The sequence below is a fragment of the Anguilla rostrata genome, chromosome 3 (genome assembly GCF_018555375.3).
Source record: "Anguilla rostrata isolate EN2019 chromosome 3, ASM1855537v3, whole genome shotgun sequence".
Taxonomy (NCBI): domain Eukaryota; kingdom Metazoa; phylum Chordata; class Actinopteri; order Anguilliformes; family Anguillidae; genus Anguilla; species Anguilla rostrata.
In genome coordinates this window covers 42,125,797-42,149,499 of record NC_057935.1, presented here as the reverse complement: position 1 = coordinate 42,149,499, position 23,703 = coordinate 42,125,797, and the positions used below count along the sequence as shown (strand labels likewise).

The 23,703-nt window shown below is 39.4% G+C and overlaps 1 protein-coding gene across 1 annotated transcript; it reads right to left on the bottom strand.

The window, feature by feature from the left end:
- Window positions 1-14,505: 14,505 nt before the first annotated feature.
- On the bottom strand, window positions 14,506-23,703 carry slc5a3b (solute carrier family 5 member 3b). The gene is made up of 2 exons (XM_064327683.1): window positions 23,486-23,703; window positions 14,506-20,516 (listed from the first exon to the last, which is right to left on the bottom strand). The coding sequence occupies exon 2, from the start codon at window positions 20,213-20,215 to the stop codon at window positions 18,068-18,070; it is 2,148 nt and encodes a 715-aa protein (XP_064183753.1). The 5' UTR covers window positions 20,216-20,516; window positions 23,486-23,703; the 3' UTR covers window positions 14,506-18,067.

The following is a 23,703-nucleotide window of genomic DNA, read 5'->3' as shown; positions in this document are numbered from 1 at the left end:
TTTCCAAGAAAATGTGTAGTAGGGCGGAGCCAGGCTGGAACATGGAGTGTCGGAACAGGTGGATTAGGGGAGGCAATGTTCTCTAGTATGTTTGTTTATTCTAGAAAGAATTGCACTAGAGTATGTTGCCTGTAACCTGATGCTGTGGCCTGGTAGCCTGACATGCCTCTGTAGCAGGTGCCAGGTGCAAAGTTATGGTACCGGGAGATTCCGCTCAAAGTCCATAAAATGCATCCATCTATTTAACAATCTAAACATTAATCTAAACACCTTAATCTTTGTTTAACATTTGTTCTCACCCATTTTTGTCACAATTTTTTGTCTTCCCTAGCAATACAGGCATATGGTAGTTGTGTTGGACAAAATGCCTGTTTTACATCCCTCACCGAAAGACAGCTACACACTGAAGTTGACAGCGAGTTGAATGGACGGTTGGCCTGAACTATAACCTCACTGCTGGAAACCCTTGTTATTGAAGTCATATAACAAGGGCTTCTGTCAATGGGGCTATAGTTTACTTTATAGCGTATTTTTCCCAAAATAGGCCTCAAATCCCCTACTGTTATTGCAAATGTGGTAAATATTGCTTTTTGCCATTCAAAAGCTTTTCCGCGGAATAATTCTACAATTTGAGGAATCCCGGCAACGGCAGGTGGTATTTATGGAATGCATTCAGCCCGTGTTTGCCTCATGCCCTGGGTCATATTTGATCACATTGCTGAGGTTCTTATCATATTTGGCATGTTGCTGTTTTGCCTATAGTCTCTCAGGCACAAAAACCAACTTGACAAGTTTACATTCTCATATGGCTGAGTCGTGAATACCACTGACTTCCAGGAAAAGTTGCTGATTTTGTTCAATCGTTTAATGGATTGTCTCATCCTGACTGTTGTGAAAGTGTATAGTGCTGTTTCCCAGCATCATTCCTGGGGGTGGGGGGCAGGAATGCTATGAGTGTTTTTGTTTTTCTGGTTCCATCTATGTTCTATTGAAATTTTGTTTGAGCTGTTAAGTACATTTCTGGATTGTACATCACTTAATGAGCACCTGCTGTTTGGTCATTGTTAAACATATTTCATCTTAGTAAATGTCTTTGTTCTAATGTATGAACTCAAAGTAAAGATGATTCTATCCATGTGGTTCTTACAGGCTAATTACTGACACCAGCATGAATTTAACCACTGAAGAAGCGGGAAGCCTAATAAAAGATCTTCAAGTCATTCAACGGGGCCTAGTGTAGTTATTTGTTCAACAAATTGTGCTACACAGAGACAGCTTCTCACTGTAATCAAAATATGTTGCATAAAATTGTTGTAAAAAACAAAAAAAACATTTGCACCTCCAAAAGCGTATTTCTTTTACAAAAGAATTTGTGGAAAAGTAAGTGCATAAATAAAGATCTGTGTTCAATTAACAGCTTGATGAAGCTAATTACCTCAGGAACCGTATATACAATGCCCTTGGGACAAGGGTTGGAAACACAAGAACATTGGATCCAGATGACCGTGTGGGTTCTGTTGTGTCAGTGAACAGATTTTTACAAGTGCTCACAAGTGCTCAGATTTTTCGGAGGAACATAAGATTTGACATAAGGGTCCTGGAAGTAAGCATGCCAACACGTGCATTTGAGATGGTTACCTTGTGCCCTTCACTTTCTTCACTGGATGTCACCTGGCAAATGCCAAAACCACATTTACAGCCCTCATCCTCCACCTCATTTGTTTGCTGGTCTTGGTTTCCATGTGACCTGCGTGCCCTGTGTAGCCTGGGGGGAATATGTTATGCTCTATGACATAGTGCATACAGCTGTGGCTTACAGGCCTGAGCATGCGGCTAAATCGCTATACATTTCAGCCGTTCAGGAGAACATAAGCAGTAAGTGGAGGCAAGACCATTTATATGGAGGGGTACACTACAAATTATATAGATACCCTGCTGTGAGCAGCTGCATCTCTTTTCTCTCTTTCTCTCTCGTCTTTTTTGTCTCCCTTTTTTACCTGTTGCCATGGCAACCTTCAGGACACGTACCATTACACGGTGAAGTGCCCAGTGAATTTCCATCTCCGAGCCGTGGGGCATTTCTGTGGTCTGTATCTGCTTTTTTTGTGGCTGTTTTTCTCTTTTCTCCTCCTCTCCTCAAAGTGGCAGGCCATCCGAGGTGAAAGACAACATGACCATTGTTTGCAGCAACAGGAGGCTAACCACCCAGCCCTCACTTGTTTCCACCCAATACACCATTCATTCATTTTTTAGTTTCCTTCATCACGTGCCTAGGAGCAGAAGTCAGAAATAGAGGTTTTGTTTTCTATTTTAAAAATTAGCATTATGCTCTAAAATGGATATCATTAGCTTATCATTGATATATTTGATGGGGAAGCCAAGGAAATTTGTTAGTGCATCTTGATTGTTGTGTTAAAGAGGTGCTCATGGGACCTGCACATCCATAGCAAGGCCACTGAGGACATTGCAAGTTGCAGTTGACTCTTCCACATTGATTTTTCACAGCACCAGTCAAAACAATCGTGCAGGTGTGTCTCCCAGTGTCAATCCAGATACAGGGCAGGACTGCTAATACCCAAGGATTAGGCATTTCAGTTTTGAGATGCGATTAACCTCAAAACATCACTAAACCTCCAAATCATAGTCCATCATGCCAAGCCACTATTATAGAATTCAGAAGGATGCCTTTTCAGATTCTTTGTTAATTATCTGTCACCCATCTTATCCAGGATTAGTCCAGTATTTGAAGGCGACCGGTTGGACTGTGTGAATGCTCTGCTAACCTTGTGGCAGTGGAGAGATTGATGAGTGGTGAATGCCAGATTGTCTCTCCAGTACTGCCAGGGATATTTTTACCAGGTCAGAGTGTCTCTCCAATTCAGCCAGGGATATTTTTTACCCCAACAAGCTTAGTGCTGGTTTTGTTCACAAATGGATGCTTATTATGGGCCTGTCTGGGCAGTGTGCGGTTTTGTGTGGGGCGATGTAGGGGCAGTTTGGGTTCTGTGGGGAATTCTCTTGCCAAAAACAGAAGCCTCCCCCTGTCTGTGTCTCTCATGCACAGCATGAACAAGAAATAGTATTTTGTTCCTTTCCTTTGTGTGGACACTAACTCCGTTTTCAACATATCATGTATGAATTTATTATATTAGTAATGAAAGTGCTGAGGAAGTCTTACCAAGGGTGGTCCAGCAGCATATAGGTCCTATCACATCATGTGTCATAAGTTAACTAGGTTGTTTTCTACCCAACTATTAAGTAATGGAGAGTCATGTTCAAAGGGAAGGTAAACATGCAGGGATTATGCTTTTAAAAGAAAAATTTAAACAAAAACCCCATTCATAGGTCCAACTTGTTTAACAAGGGCAAATCATCATCCAAGTTCAAGTGGCAATGTCTCTGCAGTGTAAATTAAGCCTTTATTTGTATTTGTAGAGAGGAGAGTGGGAAAATGGATCAAAGAATGTTGTGCGCATCACTTCAGTTTGCATGTGTTGTTTCAGGCTGTCGTCGAGTGTTTCATCTGTTTTTCATTTACATCTCAAGCAAACTTAAATACATTGTGATCATTTTCAGTCTTCTCATTAAATTGTGTTTCAATCACTGGAGTCAAAGCCAATCCATAGTCAAATGGACATGAATACATTTCAATGATGGAAAAGCAGAATTGGCACTCAGAAGCCACCTTCCCAGGCATCCTATAAAGACATTATAGCCCATCTCATACAAGGAACCCACAACAATTAGCCTATCCAGGTTAGGTAGTGGTTTTCCCCATGACCTAGATTTTCACACTAGATTTTTCTACTATAAGACTGGGCAAGGCAGGATATTTACCCAATTTTATTTATTTATTTATTTATTTATTTATTTATTTATTTTCCATCGCTAAACTGTGCCCGTTCAATCATCATCATAATCAACAATCAACATTATTTAAAATTGTGGATACATGTACTCTTCGTTCTCTACACTGTCACTTTGAGAAAAGTCATTAAATGCACAGAATTTGTCATTTTAACAATATTTAAGCACATGTTTTGTTAAAGATAGCTTCTTAGATTTTTTAAAATAATTATCCTACTCACTCGCTCACACACAAACACACACACACACACATACGCAGGTATTGTCCAAACAAATGCATGCAGATATATTGTCCAAATACCAATATTTATTACTTCTTTTAGGGTGCGGCTGGTGAAAATTCTGAGTGGCTAATGACTGTGGGAAACCACTATCCACAGTGGCTAGTCAGACAAAAGTTAGCGTCTAGCCCTGAATGCAATGTTACATTAGTTAATCTGTAAAACAGTTGAGTACTTCAGTGAATAATAATTTTGGCAGAGACGTAAATCCTATCAACACAACACAGTTTAAGAGTTACCATTTTAAGATATGGTAACATCTTCAGCCAATATAGCTCAGTTATATGATCTCAAATAGCTAACATTAGCAATGGAAGTGTGGTTTATCGGCTAGGACACAATACTTATATGTGGAGTTGTTTTTGGTAAAATGCAACAAAAACAATTTTGTTAGCCAAGTTAAATAGCTAGCTGTATTTGCCATTGATATGAGGCGCTAGCCAGTTTGCTACATTGGGTAAAAAAAGCAGCTTAAAACTGAAAGAGCCTGACACAGATGTTTAACAGGGAAAAGTATAGCATACACAAAATTTGTGATGACAATTTTGTAATGGTGTTCTTACAAGTAAGAACAGTGAGAAGTGTTGTTTCCATTCTTAAAATAAATGTTCAAATTTCCCCCTCAATGTCACACAGCTCTAATATTTTTTATGTGCATAGTCTCATATTTGTGAAAAATTGTTGAGCGAGAAGATTCAGTGTATTTATCACAAGAACTGTGCCAGACACAAAAGGCCTTACGCAAGAACCTGTAACCATTTACCTGTTTCATCCCGGAATGTTGCCGTTTTTGTTCACACAAAATTTTTGCTCACACAATAATTCTGTCATTCTTAAGCTTCTTTCACACTTGCATCATAACCCATTAGTGTTTCAGTAATTTTCCATGTCGGTCTTGTGTGAACAGAGCTAGAATCGATTTTCTGTGTAACCTGTTCCCCCAATTTTCCGGGTCAGAACCCGGAAAGCCCCTTTCACACATGGAACCCGTAACATTTCCGGGTTCAATTCATCTGGGTTAGACTGGCCTAGTGGCTTTCTCTGTGCACACATGGGTCTCCTACATTGAAAATGTATTTGTCGAGCCTGTTTACACATGACATGACCATTCCGGATAGATTAGGTAAGGCAGGACCCCAAGTGATGCAGGACAATCAATATTAACGTTAGTTTTCCTTTGAAACAGGCAGATATTTAGCTCAATAATAGTCTTCCAGCTATTAACTGGTTTCTTATTTTACAGATATTCTCCCTTTTCAGGGACACTGAATACTGTAACTGAAATGAATTTTTTTTCCATTATATTTTCAGATATTTCTCATTCATACAGTAATAATGGCAAATTCCCTGTATTCACACAGTCCTTATGAGAAATATGGCATTGTTCCGCTGTACTGTAAGCGGTATAGACAAAAATATTGTTAAAAAATAAAGTTATTAATATCTGCTGACCTCAAAAATGTCACTGTGACACTGAGTATGATTACTTGCATTTCAATTTTTATTGCACTGGCACTGAAGCTGAATTTTTTGTGTGATGTGTTGCTGTCTGAAAAGACAGCATGAGCCAAACCCAGATAAAAGATCAGTATCAAATCCAGATTACAAGCACCAGGGAATCCAGAATGTCTCCCCGGCTATCTGTTACATCAGAGGAGCATATCTGTCTACTGATTTTTTCAGTTCTGTTTTTTCTGTTTCAGTTCAGTCATTTGTTTGTAAAGCCAGCAACTTGTTCAGACCATGATTTACCATTGAATTTGTGGGTAATGAATTGACAAGATGATTATGGTGGCTGAATCTTTCAAACTGGTCAATCTGTAATCAACAGAATTTACATTGTGTGATTTTACCCCTCAATTTTGGCAATGCCAAGCAATATTCATAGATCTTCATCACTGTGTGTACTCCATCAATCAGAGACAGGACAGAAAAACATTTCTCCTGTGAAGTCCATCCTGCCAGGTGCCACTTCTTTTCTCTCAGTGGTTCAGGGCCAGCTGCATAGTCACTTTGTCCCAGAATAACCCTGCAATAAACCATGTAGCCTGTTCACACACACATTTTCACTCATGCTCAGAGCATGAATGAAACCTTATAGCCTTTGGGTGTTCCGTTTACTTTATGCTTTGCATGATGAAAATAAATGATATGCTGAATACTCATATTTCTTGTTGCACAGATCCCCAAGTTGTTGACAGTAACTTATTTGGAAAGGCATGTTTTTTTCAGCAGATGTGCTTAGACCGTTTATTGAATTTGAACACAAGGTTGGATAGATTTGGATTCCAGCGGAATAGATGCACGAATACCTGCATCCCATCCAAGCATGGCACTGGAAGAAAGCATTCTACTATATATATGTATATATGCATTATTGCACAAGTGTAGACATTGCTTTAGATAAGGACAGAGCAAAGGACCAGATATCTACAAAGAGCTGAAATTAAAGTTTAGGTTAAAGTGTTATACTTTCAGGAATTGAAAATCAAAAAGAAAAACATGCCGTAACAAAAAAAAAACAACAACAACATACGTTGGTGGTCAAGGAAGGTAGAGCTTTATGGTGTGAGAGGAAGATTTGACTTGGTTTCCATCCTGGCTGAGAGACTCTGAACCATTGACTCAGATGCTGCTGTTGTATCAAATGACAGAAATTTTGTAGAGTGAACATGAGGAATGGAAGTGAAGAATTACTTGGAAAGAAACAGGCCGAAAATAACAGCAATGGCAATAGTCAAGTCAAGTCAAGTTTATTTGTATAGCACATTTTCATGCACAAGGCAACTCAAAGCGCTTTACATAGACAGAAATACATTACATAATAATGTTGTTAAAATAAATTAGAATTAAAAACAAACAACTCAAGTGCTTACATAAAAATGTTGTTAAAAAAAATTAGAATTAAAAAAAATCTCAATACGTAAGAGGAAAAAGAACAGTTAAAACAGTCTGTAAATATTTAAATATATGCGACACGGAACATTCATGTTTTTAGCTTAGTTTTAAAAGTGGTTAGAGTTTGGGCATTTCTAATATCTTCTGGAGGTTTGTTCCAGCTGTTGGTAGCATAGTAACAGAAGGCTGCCTCTCCATGTTTAGTTTTAACTCTTGGAATGGTTGATAAGCCAGCATTAGATGACCTTAAGGCTCTGGGGGGTTTGTATGGCACGAGAAGATCAGAGATATATGAAGGCCGTAGCCCTTTTAGTGACTTGTACACAAGCAGCAATGCTTTGAAGTTAATTCTCTGATTAATTGGGAGCCAGTGCAAAGACCTAAGAATTTGCGTGATGTGATCAAATTTCTTTGTTTTTGTTAACACTCTAGCAGCGGCATTTTGAATAAGTTGCAGTTGGCGAATCGCTTTTTTTGATAGGCTTGTAAATAAGCCATTACAATAATCCAATTTGCTGGAGATAAAGGCGTGAATAAGCTTTTCTAGGTCCTGTTTAGGCATAAAGTCTCTGATTCTTGCAATATTTTTTAGGTGATAGTAAGCTGATTTTGTAATTGAATCGATATGGCTATTGAAATTTAATTCTGAGTCCAAGATTACACCAAGATTTCTAACCTCACATTTCGTCTGAAGGGACAGGGTATCAAGGTGAGCACTGACTCTCAGTCTTTTGTCATGAGCGCCGAAAACGATTATCTCAGTTTTATTCTTGATGATAGACATCCTTGTATGTTTAGTGTGTATACAGTACCAGCGATGTCCACCTTTTACAAATATATTAACAACTTCATGATTCACAATATTGACATTCTTAAGAAATATATCCCCTGACTTATTCCAAAGAAGCCACCTTGATTTCCCCAGAGGAAATGTAACTCCGAGGAGGATGTAATCTGTATCAACACAAGTTCTACCTGTATTCCACTTGAGCACAGCAGTGCTCTATGCTAAGCAAACGTTTACAACTTGTTTTTCTGGGCCTGTTCACTTATACTTGATTCATCCTGTGTGGAAGTGGCTTTGGGTAGGCTATGCAATGCATTTTTATTTGTGTGTCTGCACTAGTTTAGCATCCTTTACTCCTTTGCTTTCCAACACATACCCACTGAAGCTCACACCGTAAACCAGAGATCGCAAACTGCTGGTTTTTGACGTGTTCCTGCACTTAACTTAATTTAAGTCATGGATTGGCTAAAGAGTCTGCACACCTTGTTTCCAAGGCTTTAATTGGCTGCTGAAGGGAATCACAAAAACCAGAGACTGTGGCCCTCCTGGACTGGGGTTTGGGACTCCTGGCTTAAAGATGGATAGGTGTACTGGGTGTTTAATTACTCAGACTTGTAGTTGTTTCGCAGATGTCTAGTTGCCTTCCAGCCAAAAGTCAGTGCAAATATAAAAGGACAGGAAGCAGGAAGTATAAGATCTTTCAGAATTCAGAATCCTCCTTAAAAATGACTTACATATATGTGTGTGTACTGATAAAATAGCCTGGTCACAAACATAGAAATTCACATTTTTAAGTGTAAAAATATTGCTTACAGCAAAAAAAGTGAAAATGTGTTGCAGGTTAGAAATACCTTCAAAATTTTGTCAGTGTTGCAAGATACACTGCTATGAAAGATACAATATACTACTCAAGTGAATTTTAATAGTCTCAGTACTAACTGACAATCTTCAAAAGGCTTCAAAAATATCTAGCCATCTTTAAAAAAAATGTAAGAAATCTGGGCCCTCATTTATCAATGTTACATATGAACAGAAATGTTTGTAAATCATGTGTGTGTGATTAAGAAAAGTGTGGGATTTACCTATTTGTACTCATACTTGAGATTGTGCTTAAATTTAAGCACAGCTTTAACTGTGCTTACACACAGCACCTTGTGGTAAAAAAGAATAACTGTTGAAATACCATGCCATTTTACAAAGCCTATTTTGTTGGTTCTCTGCTTCCAACTTTTCTCAATATTGGAAAGGGAGACAAAATGCACCAATGCCATCCCATTGTATACACAGTGTAATAAAAGCACAGTCATTCAATGAATTCAACTTTGTCAACAGAAAAGGCCAGATTCTACTCTACCTGAGTTCAATATATCAGAATTGTCCTGCATCGATTTAACACAAGATCAGGCACTCCTCTCTGGGTGATGCCACAGGCAACTATTTTGCCAACCTGAGGGGTTGGTGGCTGTAGTCAGTTGACACCAGGTTTGGTTCCAGACTCTGGGGCATATTACTATGGTGACCCTTGTCTGTTAGCAGGATGAGTCCCCCAACTGCTTTGTTGTGCTCATAATTTTATCTCCCATGATTACAGGTGTCCCTGAAATGAGGTGTAGGTGCAGGACATTTCACACCAGCTCTGTCCCTCTGCATCACATAAACCGCTGGTGACCTGTAACACAAAAACTTCCTGTAACCTTATATGGTCTTACACTACAGCTGACCTTTAACCTTTTGTGGGCTTATATCACAGGGGACCTTTAACACCTTATGTGCTCCCAAATTGAAGGTGATACAGACTCCAAATGTCCCACATAGCAGATTCTTTAACATTCAAATGCTTAACAAACTTTCTCTTCAGTGTGCTATAATAATATAAACTTGAGAAAGCCTTGGGGCTTTATTTTCGTTACATTTGCTTGGTAAAGAGAAACTCTTGTACATGTCCCTGAGAGGTTGGCAGTGGCTCAGCAATGGAAACTGTAATTTATGATTTAGACAGGTTCCGCATATGTGTTCATATTCAAGTCCTCTATATCATGAGTTCTACATTGTATGTGCTGTTAGCTTTATCGCTATGAGATATTCAAACCACAGACTGACCTCTCCCTTACCTGTTCAGTCCCATGGGAGCATTAAGCTGATCAGTGTTTTTGTTCTCATGTGTGTCGAGCATTCTGTGCAAAAGGTCACGGTTTCCTGCCTTATAAAATTTTTATTAGCACTTGAAACACAAGCTACGATTTTTCTTTTAGAAGAGGAGAGAGACACGATGCATTCAGTGACAGGTGTTCTGATATTATGTTTTCCATTCTTTTTTATTCTCTTTTGTTTTTACAAGTAGAAATCATAACTATGCATCATCTATGATCTCAACAACCCTGTAATAACATTTGCACCTTAGTTTCCATTGAGTTAGAGGATTTCTGCACCTGTTCTTTGTCCTTCCAGCCTAGTCATGAGCAGTATGTGTATTATGCACTGGATAAGGGCGTTTGTCAAATAAATGTAAAAAATACCAACTTTAACTTCATGTTCCGACACATTGAACATATGTGATTGTGTGTGTTTTTTAAATGTTTTTTTTCAATAAAAAATAATGATAAAAAAGCAAAAAATAAAATAAAAAAAATAAATAATTCTAATGCGTTTCTGACATGCACATGACAGCCAGAGTGCTGGATAATGAAAACAGATAAAGAGTTTTGTTTTATAATACTATGCAGTAACCCTGCCCTAATGAACTGCTTGCTTTTTTACCATGCTGATCAGTCAATTGTTTTTGGTTTCAAGGACACAAATGGGCAGGCTTGTCAGGGCATGCTCTCTCTTGCCTGTGGAAAAATACCAGCCAGAGAAGAGAGCAGAGTCTACCCTCGTAATAAGCAAGAGAGGGGGAGAGAGAACAAGAGATGCTGATAAGATGTTTAGTCTGTTCAGAATACCGCATTATCAAAGAAACACAAATCCGTCTCAAGCCTATCACAGGATTACAGAATCATTTCCAGTTAGTTATGTAAACAGATTATGAGTATTTCTTCATTGAGGGGTCGATTGGGGCCTGTGCTCATATAAAAGCTGCCAAATGAGATATCTCTCCGACTGCAGAATGAGTTCCACCCCTACTGTGTTTTTTCAGTAATTCATAATTACTTTCAATAGTATGGTATCAATACAAATGTTCTTTTTTTTATTGACGTGAAAAGCGATTGGTACATCCGGCAAAGCCACATGTGTAATGCAATAATGAGTCAATATACAGTATGTGTGTGAACTCGCACATGTATGTGCATTTGTACGTGGAAGGAGTGCCGCTTGTTTCTTAAAGCTGTAATTACTCCTGTATCCTTCAGTGAGTCTCATTAAAAAATAACCCCCGCATACTCCACCAACCTCAACTTCTAGGATCTTGATATTGTACCCCATAGGTGGGTACAAGGGCCTCTGTGATTAAGGTTAAGGTTTACTTTATTGTCTCCCAAGAGAGAAAATGGTCTTGGATCAGAGAGATCCAACTGCATAAAAAACAAGATATATCACATTCACAATACATACATTACAGTATAGACATTAAAAATAAACATACACATACTCACCATCTCATATTATATCAATCCATCTGTCTGCTATCTGTCTTCTGTCTATCTATCCATTTGTCTATCCACCTCCAGTTGTTTATTAATGAGAGTCATTGAGAGAGGGATACATGAGTGTTTGTAGTGGTTGTACTTGTACAAAGGCACCCTATACCTCTTTCCAGATTTCATTAACTGGTACACAGAATACAATACATGAGATGGATCTGGCCTGTCTGATTACGGATTGCTCAATGATGTCTTGGAGAGTGTAGGGTACAGGCATCCCTATCATTTTCCCTGCTATCTTAGTCAGTCTAAGGATCTGGGATTTGAGCTGTGCAGTAAGCTACCAAACCAACTGGTAATGCCAAATCATAAGGTGGACTCAACAGTGGCACTGTAGAAGATAAGCATGATGTTATTGTCAACACCATAGACTGTAAGTCTCCGGAGAAAATGGAGGCGCTGGTGGAAATGTGTGCATACACTTCTGACATGGGTACACCAGCCAAGGTTGCTCTCCATATGGACCCCTATATATCTATAGCAGCTGACTTACCTGATGTTGTGCCCATTAATGGCAATAGGGCTGTCGCCTCCAATGGCATGGGGATCAAGTACCATGTCCTCTGTCTTTCTGACCTTGATGTGCAAATGAAGATCATCACACCAGCCCACAAAGCTGTTAATCTCTGCTTTATGCTAATGTCAGAATTCTCAGTCAGTAGACTGAGAATTGCAGTGTCATCAGAGAATTTGGCTGGTGGTTTAGATGGATGTGAAACAATCTTCCCCATCGTGGAATGAACATGTCAATTACCATTCGTGGATCACACCCAATATTTCATTTGCGGTGACAAATGTACAGTATGTAATTTAGGTTTGAAGTTGCACTTTTAATTGTGACATCCCTACACTGTGGTGTAGTGTTCTAATATGCATCATATAGTCTCCTTTTTCCATAATTAAGTAACTTATTTCACCAGGTCTTTAAATATCATTTTTGACCTGTGCAAGTTCCAAAACCCTTACCAATACACATTTGCTGTTAAAACATTAGTCTGTGTAAAAGTAAAAGGGGGAGAGGTTGGTCTTGAGCCTACATCGAAAGATGACAAACATGCAGTCATTTGAGAAGCTCATCCATATTTCTCACCCCTGATGGGACAATGTATCTTCGCATGAGGTTACACTGTGGCAAGTGTTGAGTACAGCAGCTGATTGATAACACGGCTATATCCCACAGCTAACCCTGACAGAAAGCCTTTATTGAAAATACATCATCTTAGCATATGAAGAAATGGAAGACATCAACCACAAAGAACAGTTTTTCATCTGAATTGCCACTGGGGTCTGATAGATTACAAAGTAGGCAAGAGAATAAGATTCCAGTTCATCTCTCGGCACACGTGGACTAGCTAGCTATTGTTAGGTAGGTAATAGGGGTGAGTCTACCAGTATATTATGTATTTTTTCCAGATATCACTGCAGTTTGATTACTACAGACCAATAATCGTGGTCGAAGGGACACATTGCATATTTTAGGTGAATGTGCGACTGTATGCCTTCGTTGATACAGGGGTTGGCTGGTAGGTCACAGCTTAGGCTTTTCCATCTGCTGAAGGGGGAAGCAGGCCTTGCATCAAGCTACAAGGCAGGAGAGGCATATGACTTTGCTACAATAGAAACACGAAGCTAGACTATGTAAAGTTGCAAAAAAAAAAAAAATCAGTAAAAGCAACAATGAAATTATGTTTGTGAATGTGTGTGCTCATGTTACCAAATTTCGCCATTCTTCCAGGCAGGCTAAAACACACTGAAACCTATTGGTGCTGTGCTAGTAGTGACTAGTTCCATCACCATTAAGCTAGAGCTAACTACCCCATAACCTTTCCACATATGACAGCAAAGTGGGAGTTTTGGCTACTGGATATGACCGTCAAGCATGAATGCCAGTATTGCTGTATTTTTGAAAGAGATCTGATTCTAGCAGTCTGTAGTACGATGTTACAAAGCTACTGACATGAGTTACGTTTACACCGCCTAGTAAAAGTGACCCAATTCCTATGTTTTCCTCACGTGGCACAAATCGGACACATACTATGAACGTGCAAACAGGAAAAAAGCATATGACATTTTCGGATCTGTTTTTGGCCACATTCACATGCAGAAATAAATCCAATAGGAATTGGATATCTGCCAATGGGACTGTCATCTAAATGCACAAATCAGATTTTCCCATTATTGGGATTCACACATCATTCAAAATGCAATATTCTCATTCTTTTGTTGCATTTGAATGATGCGTAACGTATATCAAATGCAAAACACTCTCCACATGTAACGGTAAATGTTTAAAGAAGTTAAATGGAGGACAAAGGTTCAGTACAGTGGCAAATGCCAAGGTTATGTGACTTTTAAGTATGTCGAGCGAAGAGAGTCAGTATAGGCCAAAATACAGGGGATGTTCATTGTAGACCTAAGACGCTTCGAAAAGCAATAGCTTGAACTATTATTTCTGTCTCATTTTGTGCCCAATGTAGAAGACAATATGGTTATAGAGGTATGGTTGTTTACCTTCGTATCGGTAACCAAACCCTTGTGTACGCATACAGGTTGCTTCAAGTGTAAGCCGTGTGAGCACAGGTATGGGAATTGGGTCACTTGTAAATGTAGATATAAATGGGTGGTCAAAAAAATAGGATATAGGCAAAAAATTGGAACTGGGCATCAAGACCAACGGTGTAAATGTAGCCATAGCTAGCCAAAGCAAAATGTACACCTAGTTGTTTTGTTAGTGCATGAGCTTTGTCATATTTGGGGTGTAGGTGGGGTTGAGAACGAAGGAGGAGACATTTTGATTGAAAACACAGAAACAAGGGGAAAAATCCTGCATAGTACACCTTTAAAAGTCTTATAAGGCGAGTTATTTTAATTAATGAGTCCAGTTTTAAAAGGTAATTTTCATTCATCAACTATAACTAGTTTCTATTCTGTCATTTATTTCCTTAGTTCAGGATTTCCTGAAACACTCAACACATATTTTTTTATTCTTTGATACTAGGCCACTCCTAAAAATGAATGCAGACACACGCAAAACATTTTATGTATTTATTTTAAACCAATACATTTTACAGATATTGTATTTCCAAAATAAAGCATTTAGATATTTCCCTCCACACAGATAAGCCCTCTCATTGTACAAAGTACATTTTTGAAAGGGAAAACACTTGTCCAGGGCATGACCAGTTCACATTGGTGAACTTAACTGATATGTTTACTGTAAACCTCACAAAAAGAACCCACCAAAGAACCTCTATGACTTCTATGAGATCACTGTTTAAACTGGGTGAGAAAAGGACATATCAAAAGGCTGCATGTAAGCATCATCACAGTCCTTGGAGAACAGTTCAGGAAACAATAATGATCAAATGAGTAAAAGAAATAGTATAACAAAATAAAACTTTGTTGTACATTTTCTATGAACTACCTCTCAAGACTGTCACACAATCAGCTTACACATAGCAATATATATCTGAAACAAATGTTCATCTTTACCCCAAAAATGGTGACATGTAGCTTCTTTTAAATGTCTATCATGGATCAGGACTGAACTGATTATCTTTGATAATGTTCTACTCCAGAACTGGGAGTCTGATGCATTATGTTGGGAAGTAAAACATTAAACTCACTCAGTTACCATAACTTTCCTTTCACCATGAGAAAAATTAAGACACTGCAGCAACTTCCCATTGAATTCATGTTGCTGAATGTATGCCAACAACCACTATTATTATTTATTCAGCTGAAAGTCAACCCTGACACAGCTGAGTGTCAAAATGTAATATCAAGAGTTTCCAAAAGAACAGAACTGCATGGATTCATTTTAAGCAATAGCCAGCTAATCAAGACCAAAACTTAACTATATTTGAAAACTACATATGCATACTTTCATATGTAATTACATGAATAAATCCAAACTGAACCCAGTGAAAACTGTGACAACAATGAAGCATTCGGTTCTTTTCGTGCAGGATATTATCATTACTGGAATCCCAAGAATGTCATGATGCAATTATGAAAACCCCCTCATCCAGCAGGTCACAGAGAGGCACCTTTCAGGATGGGACAGGCACAGGTGCTGTCAACACACTGGCAAGTTCCTTTTCTAATTTGCCAGCTTGCTGGTCTTGGTGAGCTAGTCTGGGGTTGCCTGGGTGTGCAACCTCAGGTCCCTGGTAACCATGCACACACCTTTAGGGATAAGGACCACTGAAGAACAGGCAGCTTTGCACTGCTGTGCTGTATAAGCATTCCTCGATAGCAAATTTCAATAATGTTTTCCTGCTTAGACACTATTCCTGATTGCAGAGGGATGTTTCCATTTTAAAAAATGCATTTAAATATTATCTATTATCTTATTTTCTTTTAATCAGTTCTTTTAGAGAACACAAAATTGACAAAACCACGACCACTATCACTTCCATTAAATGCAGTGCATTCAAAATGAAAGACTCTCTCAAATTAGGCTCCTACAGGAAGTAAAAGTATTTGCACAGCAAGTAAGTGGGGCATCCCAATAAACTAGCATGGGATCTCAGCTGATGTTATATCAGTGTTTGTTTTCCAGACATTTGTCAATAGATCATAGACTGATCTGCACCTCCTCCAAATGCCACAACTGTGACAGTTTTGCTATTCATTCAAAAGAAACACCCGTAATATGAATTTATGAAAACCAAGAACAGTTAAATAGCCCTGTATGAAGCTTTCTATATTTCTTGGTGTTTCATCAGAAAACCCAATTTTACTAAAAACATTTCATTTAGAGAGCAGTGGCTTGCTAATGGACTGCGGTTGTGTTAACAGACCTGCATTCACAGGAAGCACATCAAAGGTAGCTATTGAGCTCATGTTCTCCAACAGTGGTTGAAACAAAATTGGTGCTGACACCGAAGCACAAGAGGGGTGGGAGAAGCCCACTAATATGTACAAAATGCCCACCACGTTTAGTTTTGTCCAAAGCCAGTGTGACAAAAGTTCAGATTATAGTACAAGCAGCACACAATTCCTCTGAGTGCTTCCTTTTTCTGAAGGAAAAAAGCTGTCTGAAAATAGCCATTTTCATAAGTGGTGGGGGGAGTGCATTCAACTCCAAATGTTTTGCTGAAGTCTTGCTCAAATACAATCAGTGTATTTGAGCAAGATTTCAGCAAAACATTTGGAGTTGAATTGGCTTCATGTTCACATTTCACACATCCACCTTCATGACAGAGGCGGCAGATAAGTATATAAACCAATTACATCCCATTAACAGTAATTGGCAGCCCTTTTTACAATCATACATTGGCTTGCCAGAGCACAGGTATGTTTTCTGTGCACACACACACACACACACACACACACACATATATATATATATATATGCAAATCAATAAAGCAACAGTAAATCACATTCACAGTGAGAAATACAAACATGTAACGGACATACTTTCTATAATGCACAAGAAGTTACATTTCTATTCCATTACTTTCACACATGTGCTGCGTGTGCATATTTCATGAAAATGTTTGTTGATGAGTAGTGATGTTCACTTCCATATCATAATCCTGCAGCCATATCTGTAAGTTCTCTTTGTCAGATTTCTTGAAAGGAGGATTTGTTTTAGCCTTTATAAACCAAAAGATATATACATCATATTAATGCTTGGGTTTTAAGTTTTGTTTATTTCATAATCTTTGGGGGGAGTGCTTAATAAATACAAGTTGCAGAGCAGTCACTGTATAAAAAAGCCTGTTAAAAAAGTGTTTTCACAATATTCTTTCAGTACCAAATGCATAATTATCTATTTGGAACAAATTATTAAAGCTTAACATAAACAAATATATAAGCTTATTAATTTCTTCATTTCGTCTTTGTCTACAGCCTCTTTAACATCAGAATTACAATTAACACAAAATCACAAAATGGAACATCATAACCCCTTGTGCTTGTTCTATAAGTTGGGCATGGCAGCACTAGTGAAGTCCCTGCAATCTGTAAAGGCTTTTTGTGGTCTTTAGACCTCTGCACACACACCATGTAATAACAGCATGACTAGTAATTGCTTTTGGACAATATAATACATTTAGACTGATGTAAACAGATTTACAGATGTCTCAAATGCATGTGTACCACTCAAAAGCACAGCACAGACCAAAAATAGAAAAAGAAAACACATACAGGATTGGTTAGAATGGTCCACACAACATTGACAATGGAAGATCAATTAAACTAAACCATTCGACTGTACAAACAAAATGCACATGTGCACTTACAAAATAAATCAATTACATTTGCGCAGGATATGGCTCCAAAAAACACTGCAACTCAGAGACCTGCTTACAGACAAAGTTTGACTTAAAAGAGAAAACAAGAATCAATTAATCTCAAGAGTAAATATATTAAATAAGGCCAACTTTTCAAGTTGTTCTCAGGGTTCGTAGCACTGTCACCAAATGCAATGGAACAAATCTCTATTTCCCCCCCACTAATTATTCAAACGACTGCTATTTGAAATCATCCACCTATCTACAATACACTGTAAATATTACAGACCCCCAAAAAGCTTAACAGCTCTTCCACCCCTATTCATGCCCATTCTGGGTACAGTCTGCAACTACAAGGAGAAATAAACAAACATGAAGATGCCTAGAGAGCACACCACTAAGAGCCCCAAGTTGAGCATCAGTTTGGTTTTAGGGGATTCGTACAGCATTTCCATAATGAGCTGCTCTTCCTCCTTGGGAGCTTTAGGCTGGTCTTTGGCAGCAGACTCCTTGTAGCCACATAAACAGTCAAAGACTTTTATTAATTTCCCATTGCCCCCGATGGCCTCGCTGGGATCTTCAGGACTGTCTTGGCGTACTAGCACCACCTGACCATTCCCATAGTGTTCCATGGGTGTAGAGGCCTCCGTGCTGGGGGTCGATGGGTCTTCCGGGGTGGAGATCAGCAGCTTGATGTCCGCTTCATCCAGGCACTTCTCCTTCTTGAGGTCTGGCGGCAGCTCTTTGTGTTTGTTGCTGGTCCCATTGCAGTGGACGGGGCTTTTTTCAGTCAACTTGTAGGCCTCCTCTTGGTCCTTCATGTACAGCTTCTTCTTTTGACGAAGCCCCCAAATCGTTGTGGTTAGGACCTGCTCTTTGCTTGGAGGAGGGGTGCAAAGGCTGACCACAACCGCCACCAGCCCAGAGATCCAGAACAGCCCAGCTGCCACGTACATGTAGTGGATATCCTTGATGAAGATGGGTCGATTATCAGGCTGGTCGCAACGCGGTTCCCGGTAGATGAAGGCCAGAATGAGGCGGGTGGTCCCCAAGGTGAAGCCAGTCATCCCCCCCCAGAAGGCACCAGCCTCATTACAGCGCTTCCAGAAGACACCCAGTAGGAACAGGGCGGCAACAGGAGGGGTGAGATAATTGGCCACCTCCTGGATGTACAGATACATCTGACCCCCCTGCATCTCAATGATGACAGGCACCCAGGCAATGCTGATGACCACCATAAAGACCACAAAGAGCCTGCCCACCACCATCAGCTCCCTGGCGGTGGAATTCTTCCGCAACATCTTGTAAATGTCCAGCGTGAAGATGGTGCTGGCGCTGTTAAAGATGGAGTCCAGGTCACTCATCAAGGCGGCGATCATTACTGCCATCATCAGCCCCCGCAGCCCCACTGGCATGATGTTCATGACTAGACGAGGGTAGGCGATGTTGGAACAGCCTGCCTGGCTCCCACATACCTGCATGCAGTGCTCTGGGCTGATGCAGATCAGTTCGTCCGCAAATAGGATGCGGGAGATCATCCCAGGGATGACAATGATGAACATCGGCAGGATCTTCAGACAGCCCGCCATTAGAGTTGAGCCCTTAGCATGAGCAATGTTCTTGGCTGCCAGCACCCGCTGGACAATGACTTGATCGGCGCACCAGTACCAGATGGATGCTGGAGTCTGTCCAAGTAAGAACCCAGGCCATGGAATGTCCTCATCCAGGGGATCACGGAGCATTCTGAGTGACTGCGGCTTGGGGTGGATGCGGCAGGTGTTAGTGTAGGTGAAATTGCTCATTGCCAGGATGGCAGTAACGTTTGGTGTAGCTTGCATGTACTTGGTCCGCACCCCTTCCAAACCCCCAACCTTCACCAGGCTGATGATTGTCAGGCTCATAGCCCCAGCAATCATAAGCAGTGCCTGGAGGGTGTCGGTGTAGATGACAGCCAACAGCCCACCAGTGACAGTCAGCAAGGCGGTCAGGCTGATCAGCAGGATAATGGACAGGTACAGGTTCCAGCCCAGAGATTCGTGCATGAACAGTGCCCCTGCGTACAGGTCCACAGAGAGCCTGGTAAAGACATAGAGCAGGATGGAGAGGGCAGCAAAATACACCTTGAGCCGATTCCCACCATAACGCTTGGACAGATATTCTGGCATGGTGTACACTCCTGATTGAATATAAACAGGGATGAAGACCCAACCCAAAAGCTGCAGGAGTAGCAAGGCATTGAACTCCCAGGCCCCCACCGCGAACCCACTTGCTGCTCCAGATCCTGCCAGGCCGATAAAATGCTCACTACCGATGTTACTGACAAACAGCGATGCGCCGATGACAACCCAGGTCATTGAGCGTCCAGCCAGAAAGTACCCATTCACGGTGCTTCGGTTGGCCTTCCACATGGCAAATAAGCCAATAGCCACCACCAATACAAAATAAAGTGCCACAACGGCAATATCAGCTGCCTCCAATGATGGCCCCATTTTATTCATGATTGAAAATATTGATTAAAAACACACCTACTTATTTAAAAATGTATACCAGTAAAATATTTAGGAGGAAAATAAAATCCGTGGTGTGAATTTTAAAACTTTAAAAGGACTGACACAGGCCTGGTCAGAATGCTTTTTTCCTTTGGTTTGCTGTCTGGATGGAAACTGCAGAATCCACAGTCAGGTCAAATTTTAAAAATTTTGGTTAGATAATCCACCGCCCTTGTACTCTGATGATGCACAGGGGATATTTTTGGGGACGCTGTTGGTGACTGGTTTAGTAATACCTAGAGTTAAATTCCTGCAAGACAGCAAAGACAAAGACCAGATTAGATTCAGTGTGGGTGGAAAGAAAATACTAGAGTGCATACAGGTGAAGAACATGTGAACTCTGCTAAACTCCTCTGTTCAAAATAAGTTTTATGCCAAACAAATCACAAAAAGCATGGTTTCATAAATTTTATTGAAATCATTTCATTAGACAGTCTTACTGACATGGATAGAGCAAAAGCAGACTAAGCCCAGTAATATTGGAATATAGGCCTACAATTTGCAGGCTTTCAATGTTCTAATAACCTAACTTTAGATTGAAAAGTTTGTTTTAAAAACCACAAGTATTTAAGAGGGAAAAAATGTAGAAACACTAATCTATGCTTGTATATAGTTCCATATTTACTGCATAAAACCCATTGCTTCCAATGAATCTGAATCCTGAAGCTGACTGTTACATAATCTTTCCTTGCTCATTTAACATGCATTCACAAAAAACCCAAAATTAAAAATAAATTTAAAAAACAAAGACAAATTAGCACTTGTTAAAAATTATAAGTAAACCAAATGACTTTCAAAAAGCTACAAGGTAGTGTTCTTCCAGAGCAGGGTAAAATCAGGCCAGGTATTACAGCTCTGGAATCCCAATTCCCCATTGACTAAATGATGATTTCTGCAGATCTCTCATACTGTTCTTCCTCAGCCCCCTCAGTCACACCAACCCTCCACCCCTAAGCCAGAGACTTCTGGGGCTGCTCCGTTATGGTCAAAATTTTAATACATCCTTTACACAAACAACAAACAAAGTTTGTTTTGTGCACACTGCTGCCATTCTTGCTTCACATCACTATCTACATCTTTGTTACTCTCAGATTCACTGCAAACTGGACTAAGGATTCCCTGCAACTGACCCCAGACACTGAAAGAAGCCTTTGTCAAGAGGATCTGTTCTCAGGCACAAAACAGGACACATGATGGATATTGTTATTCTTTGGTCCATACCAGGTTTATGAAATATTCTGAAAACATTCCATACACAAATATTCCAAAGACTGGGCTTATACAATAATTGACCTTTTATCTCTATTTGTACATTTCTCACAAATTAAGTCTTTCATCCAGAGGACCTTGCATTCACATTATTTCCCTTTTCCCTATAAGTAACTAAACACTGGACTGCATGAGACGGTTTGAGAATCACCACATGAGGTTAATTGTGAAAGAATATACAAATAATCGCATCTAAAAAAATAAAATAAAATTAAGCCATTTCTTAAACATTTCTCAGGTGCCAGCTAATTTGACATGGTTGTGTCCAGACCTGTGTATATCATTATTACTTTGAGCAATAATTATTATTTATGTTAATCATTTGCCTCAGCCTTAATTTGATTGTGCATGTATTCACCCATGTGATTTAACCAATGTTAACTAGTCAACTTTCAACTCCCACTAAAATTATTTCCGCGTTTTAAAACTCTGAACAAGCAATTGATCCAGAAGTAGCTTGTTACATTTTTAAACACAAGTTGCTAACGTTACAAATCGCTGGCCGATCATTTGTATTTGCCAGTTCTACAGACCGGCTACATTTGTACCACTTCATTGATAAAGATCAATGTTCATGTGCTCAGTCTCAAGTGCAATCACATCGGTCTGAAAGCACGCGCCGCTTTAGACTCGAATCCGTTTGAGAAGCAGACATTTTTTAGAATATTTCTTTCACAGGGCCAATAGGCTGCATAGCCTACAATATTCAGTCTAAGAAAACTTCTAATGTTAACTCTACGTATATGCATACTGTATCATTCTTATGTAATAATACTTACTATTCTCATTAATTATTAATAATGATAACAATTGCTGTTAGAACAGCTACAGCTACTACAGGATACAAGAGAAGGGAATATTTCTGAACAAAAGCATATTAAATATTACACTTAGAAGTTAGGCTACCAATAACATTTCTTCTCGACACAGAGCTTAACGTGGCTAGCAGAACCGCATTACAAATGAAATAGTTACTAGACGTCCTGATTAAATGTTTAATATTGCTTGGCAAAATTTGTGCGCCAACCTACATTCCCACATCACAGTAGCCTTGTTGCTACTTGCATAATTAACGTTACCAAATTTACACCGTCACTACTGATAAATTATAACCACATTCAGGTCATCTGTCATTTGTAAATGCATTTATTCATCCATTTGATTTAACCAATTTTAGCTATTCAACTTTCAACGACCTACCATTTTAATGACAGTTTTCTAGCTCCAAGCACAATAGCTTCTTCCATTTAAACGCATGCCGATCATTTAAATGAATCGACATCTACAGACTTTAAAGATCAATGTTTATGTGGTAATGCTCAGGTGCAATCACATCACACATTAAAACATACACTGCTTCAGATACGAAATCGTTCATTTCGTTTGAGCATCACAGAAATTTCTAGAATCTTGCTTCCATACCGCTATAATCTTGCTTCTGTACCCTACTTAGGCTACAATAATAAACATAAGAAAACTTGTCACTCGTGACAGAGCATCTGTAATTTCGTGTTTGTGTGTTACACCAATTTGCTTTAAATCTTTTTTAGCATGTTTTGTGTTTTACCTAGGCTATAATCCGCGACAGTTTTCTTTTCCGTTTCGCTTGTGGAAAATGGCATCGCTTCAAACAGAGCAGCCTATTACCAGCCTTGCCAAATGTTATGCTGCGCCATTAATTAGGTTTACATTTCCAAATAAAAAGTAGCTACACAACATTGGTTGATCATATAAGACCACTGTCCCTGTAAATGGCTAAAGTTCACGTGTAAGTACTCTAGAGTATGTCGCCACTTTGATACACATATAACAAGCGAGCTAGCAAGTCAGCTCCCACATTTCTTTCATTCCTTAGTCTCTTCACCAGCTCCAGCCTCCTGCGTTCTTTATCCGCTACACTAATCTGAATTCGCTAGTTAAATGTTAACGATAAAAACCTGTCACACTTACCATCTTATTTATCTTAGTACATAGCTATAAAAACAAAGTCGTTATTAATATGATGGGTCCATTCAGTAATGAATACTGTCTTAACGATTCATAAACAACGCAGTACTTGACTTGGAAGCACACGTTGCTTATCGTCAATGCTCTCTTCTTGCATTTGCGATGCTGAAGGACAACTCATATGTACAGAACCGTATGGCTACAGAATTTCTTTTTATGAG

Bases quoted from the DNA above. Each gene is read 5' to 3' on its own strand.
- slc5a3b (XM_064327683.1), bottom strand. From the start codon at position 20,215: ATGAATAAAATGGGGCCATCATTGGAGGCAGCTGATATTGCCGTTGTG.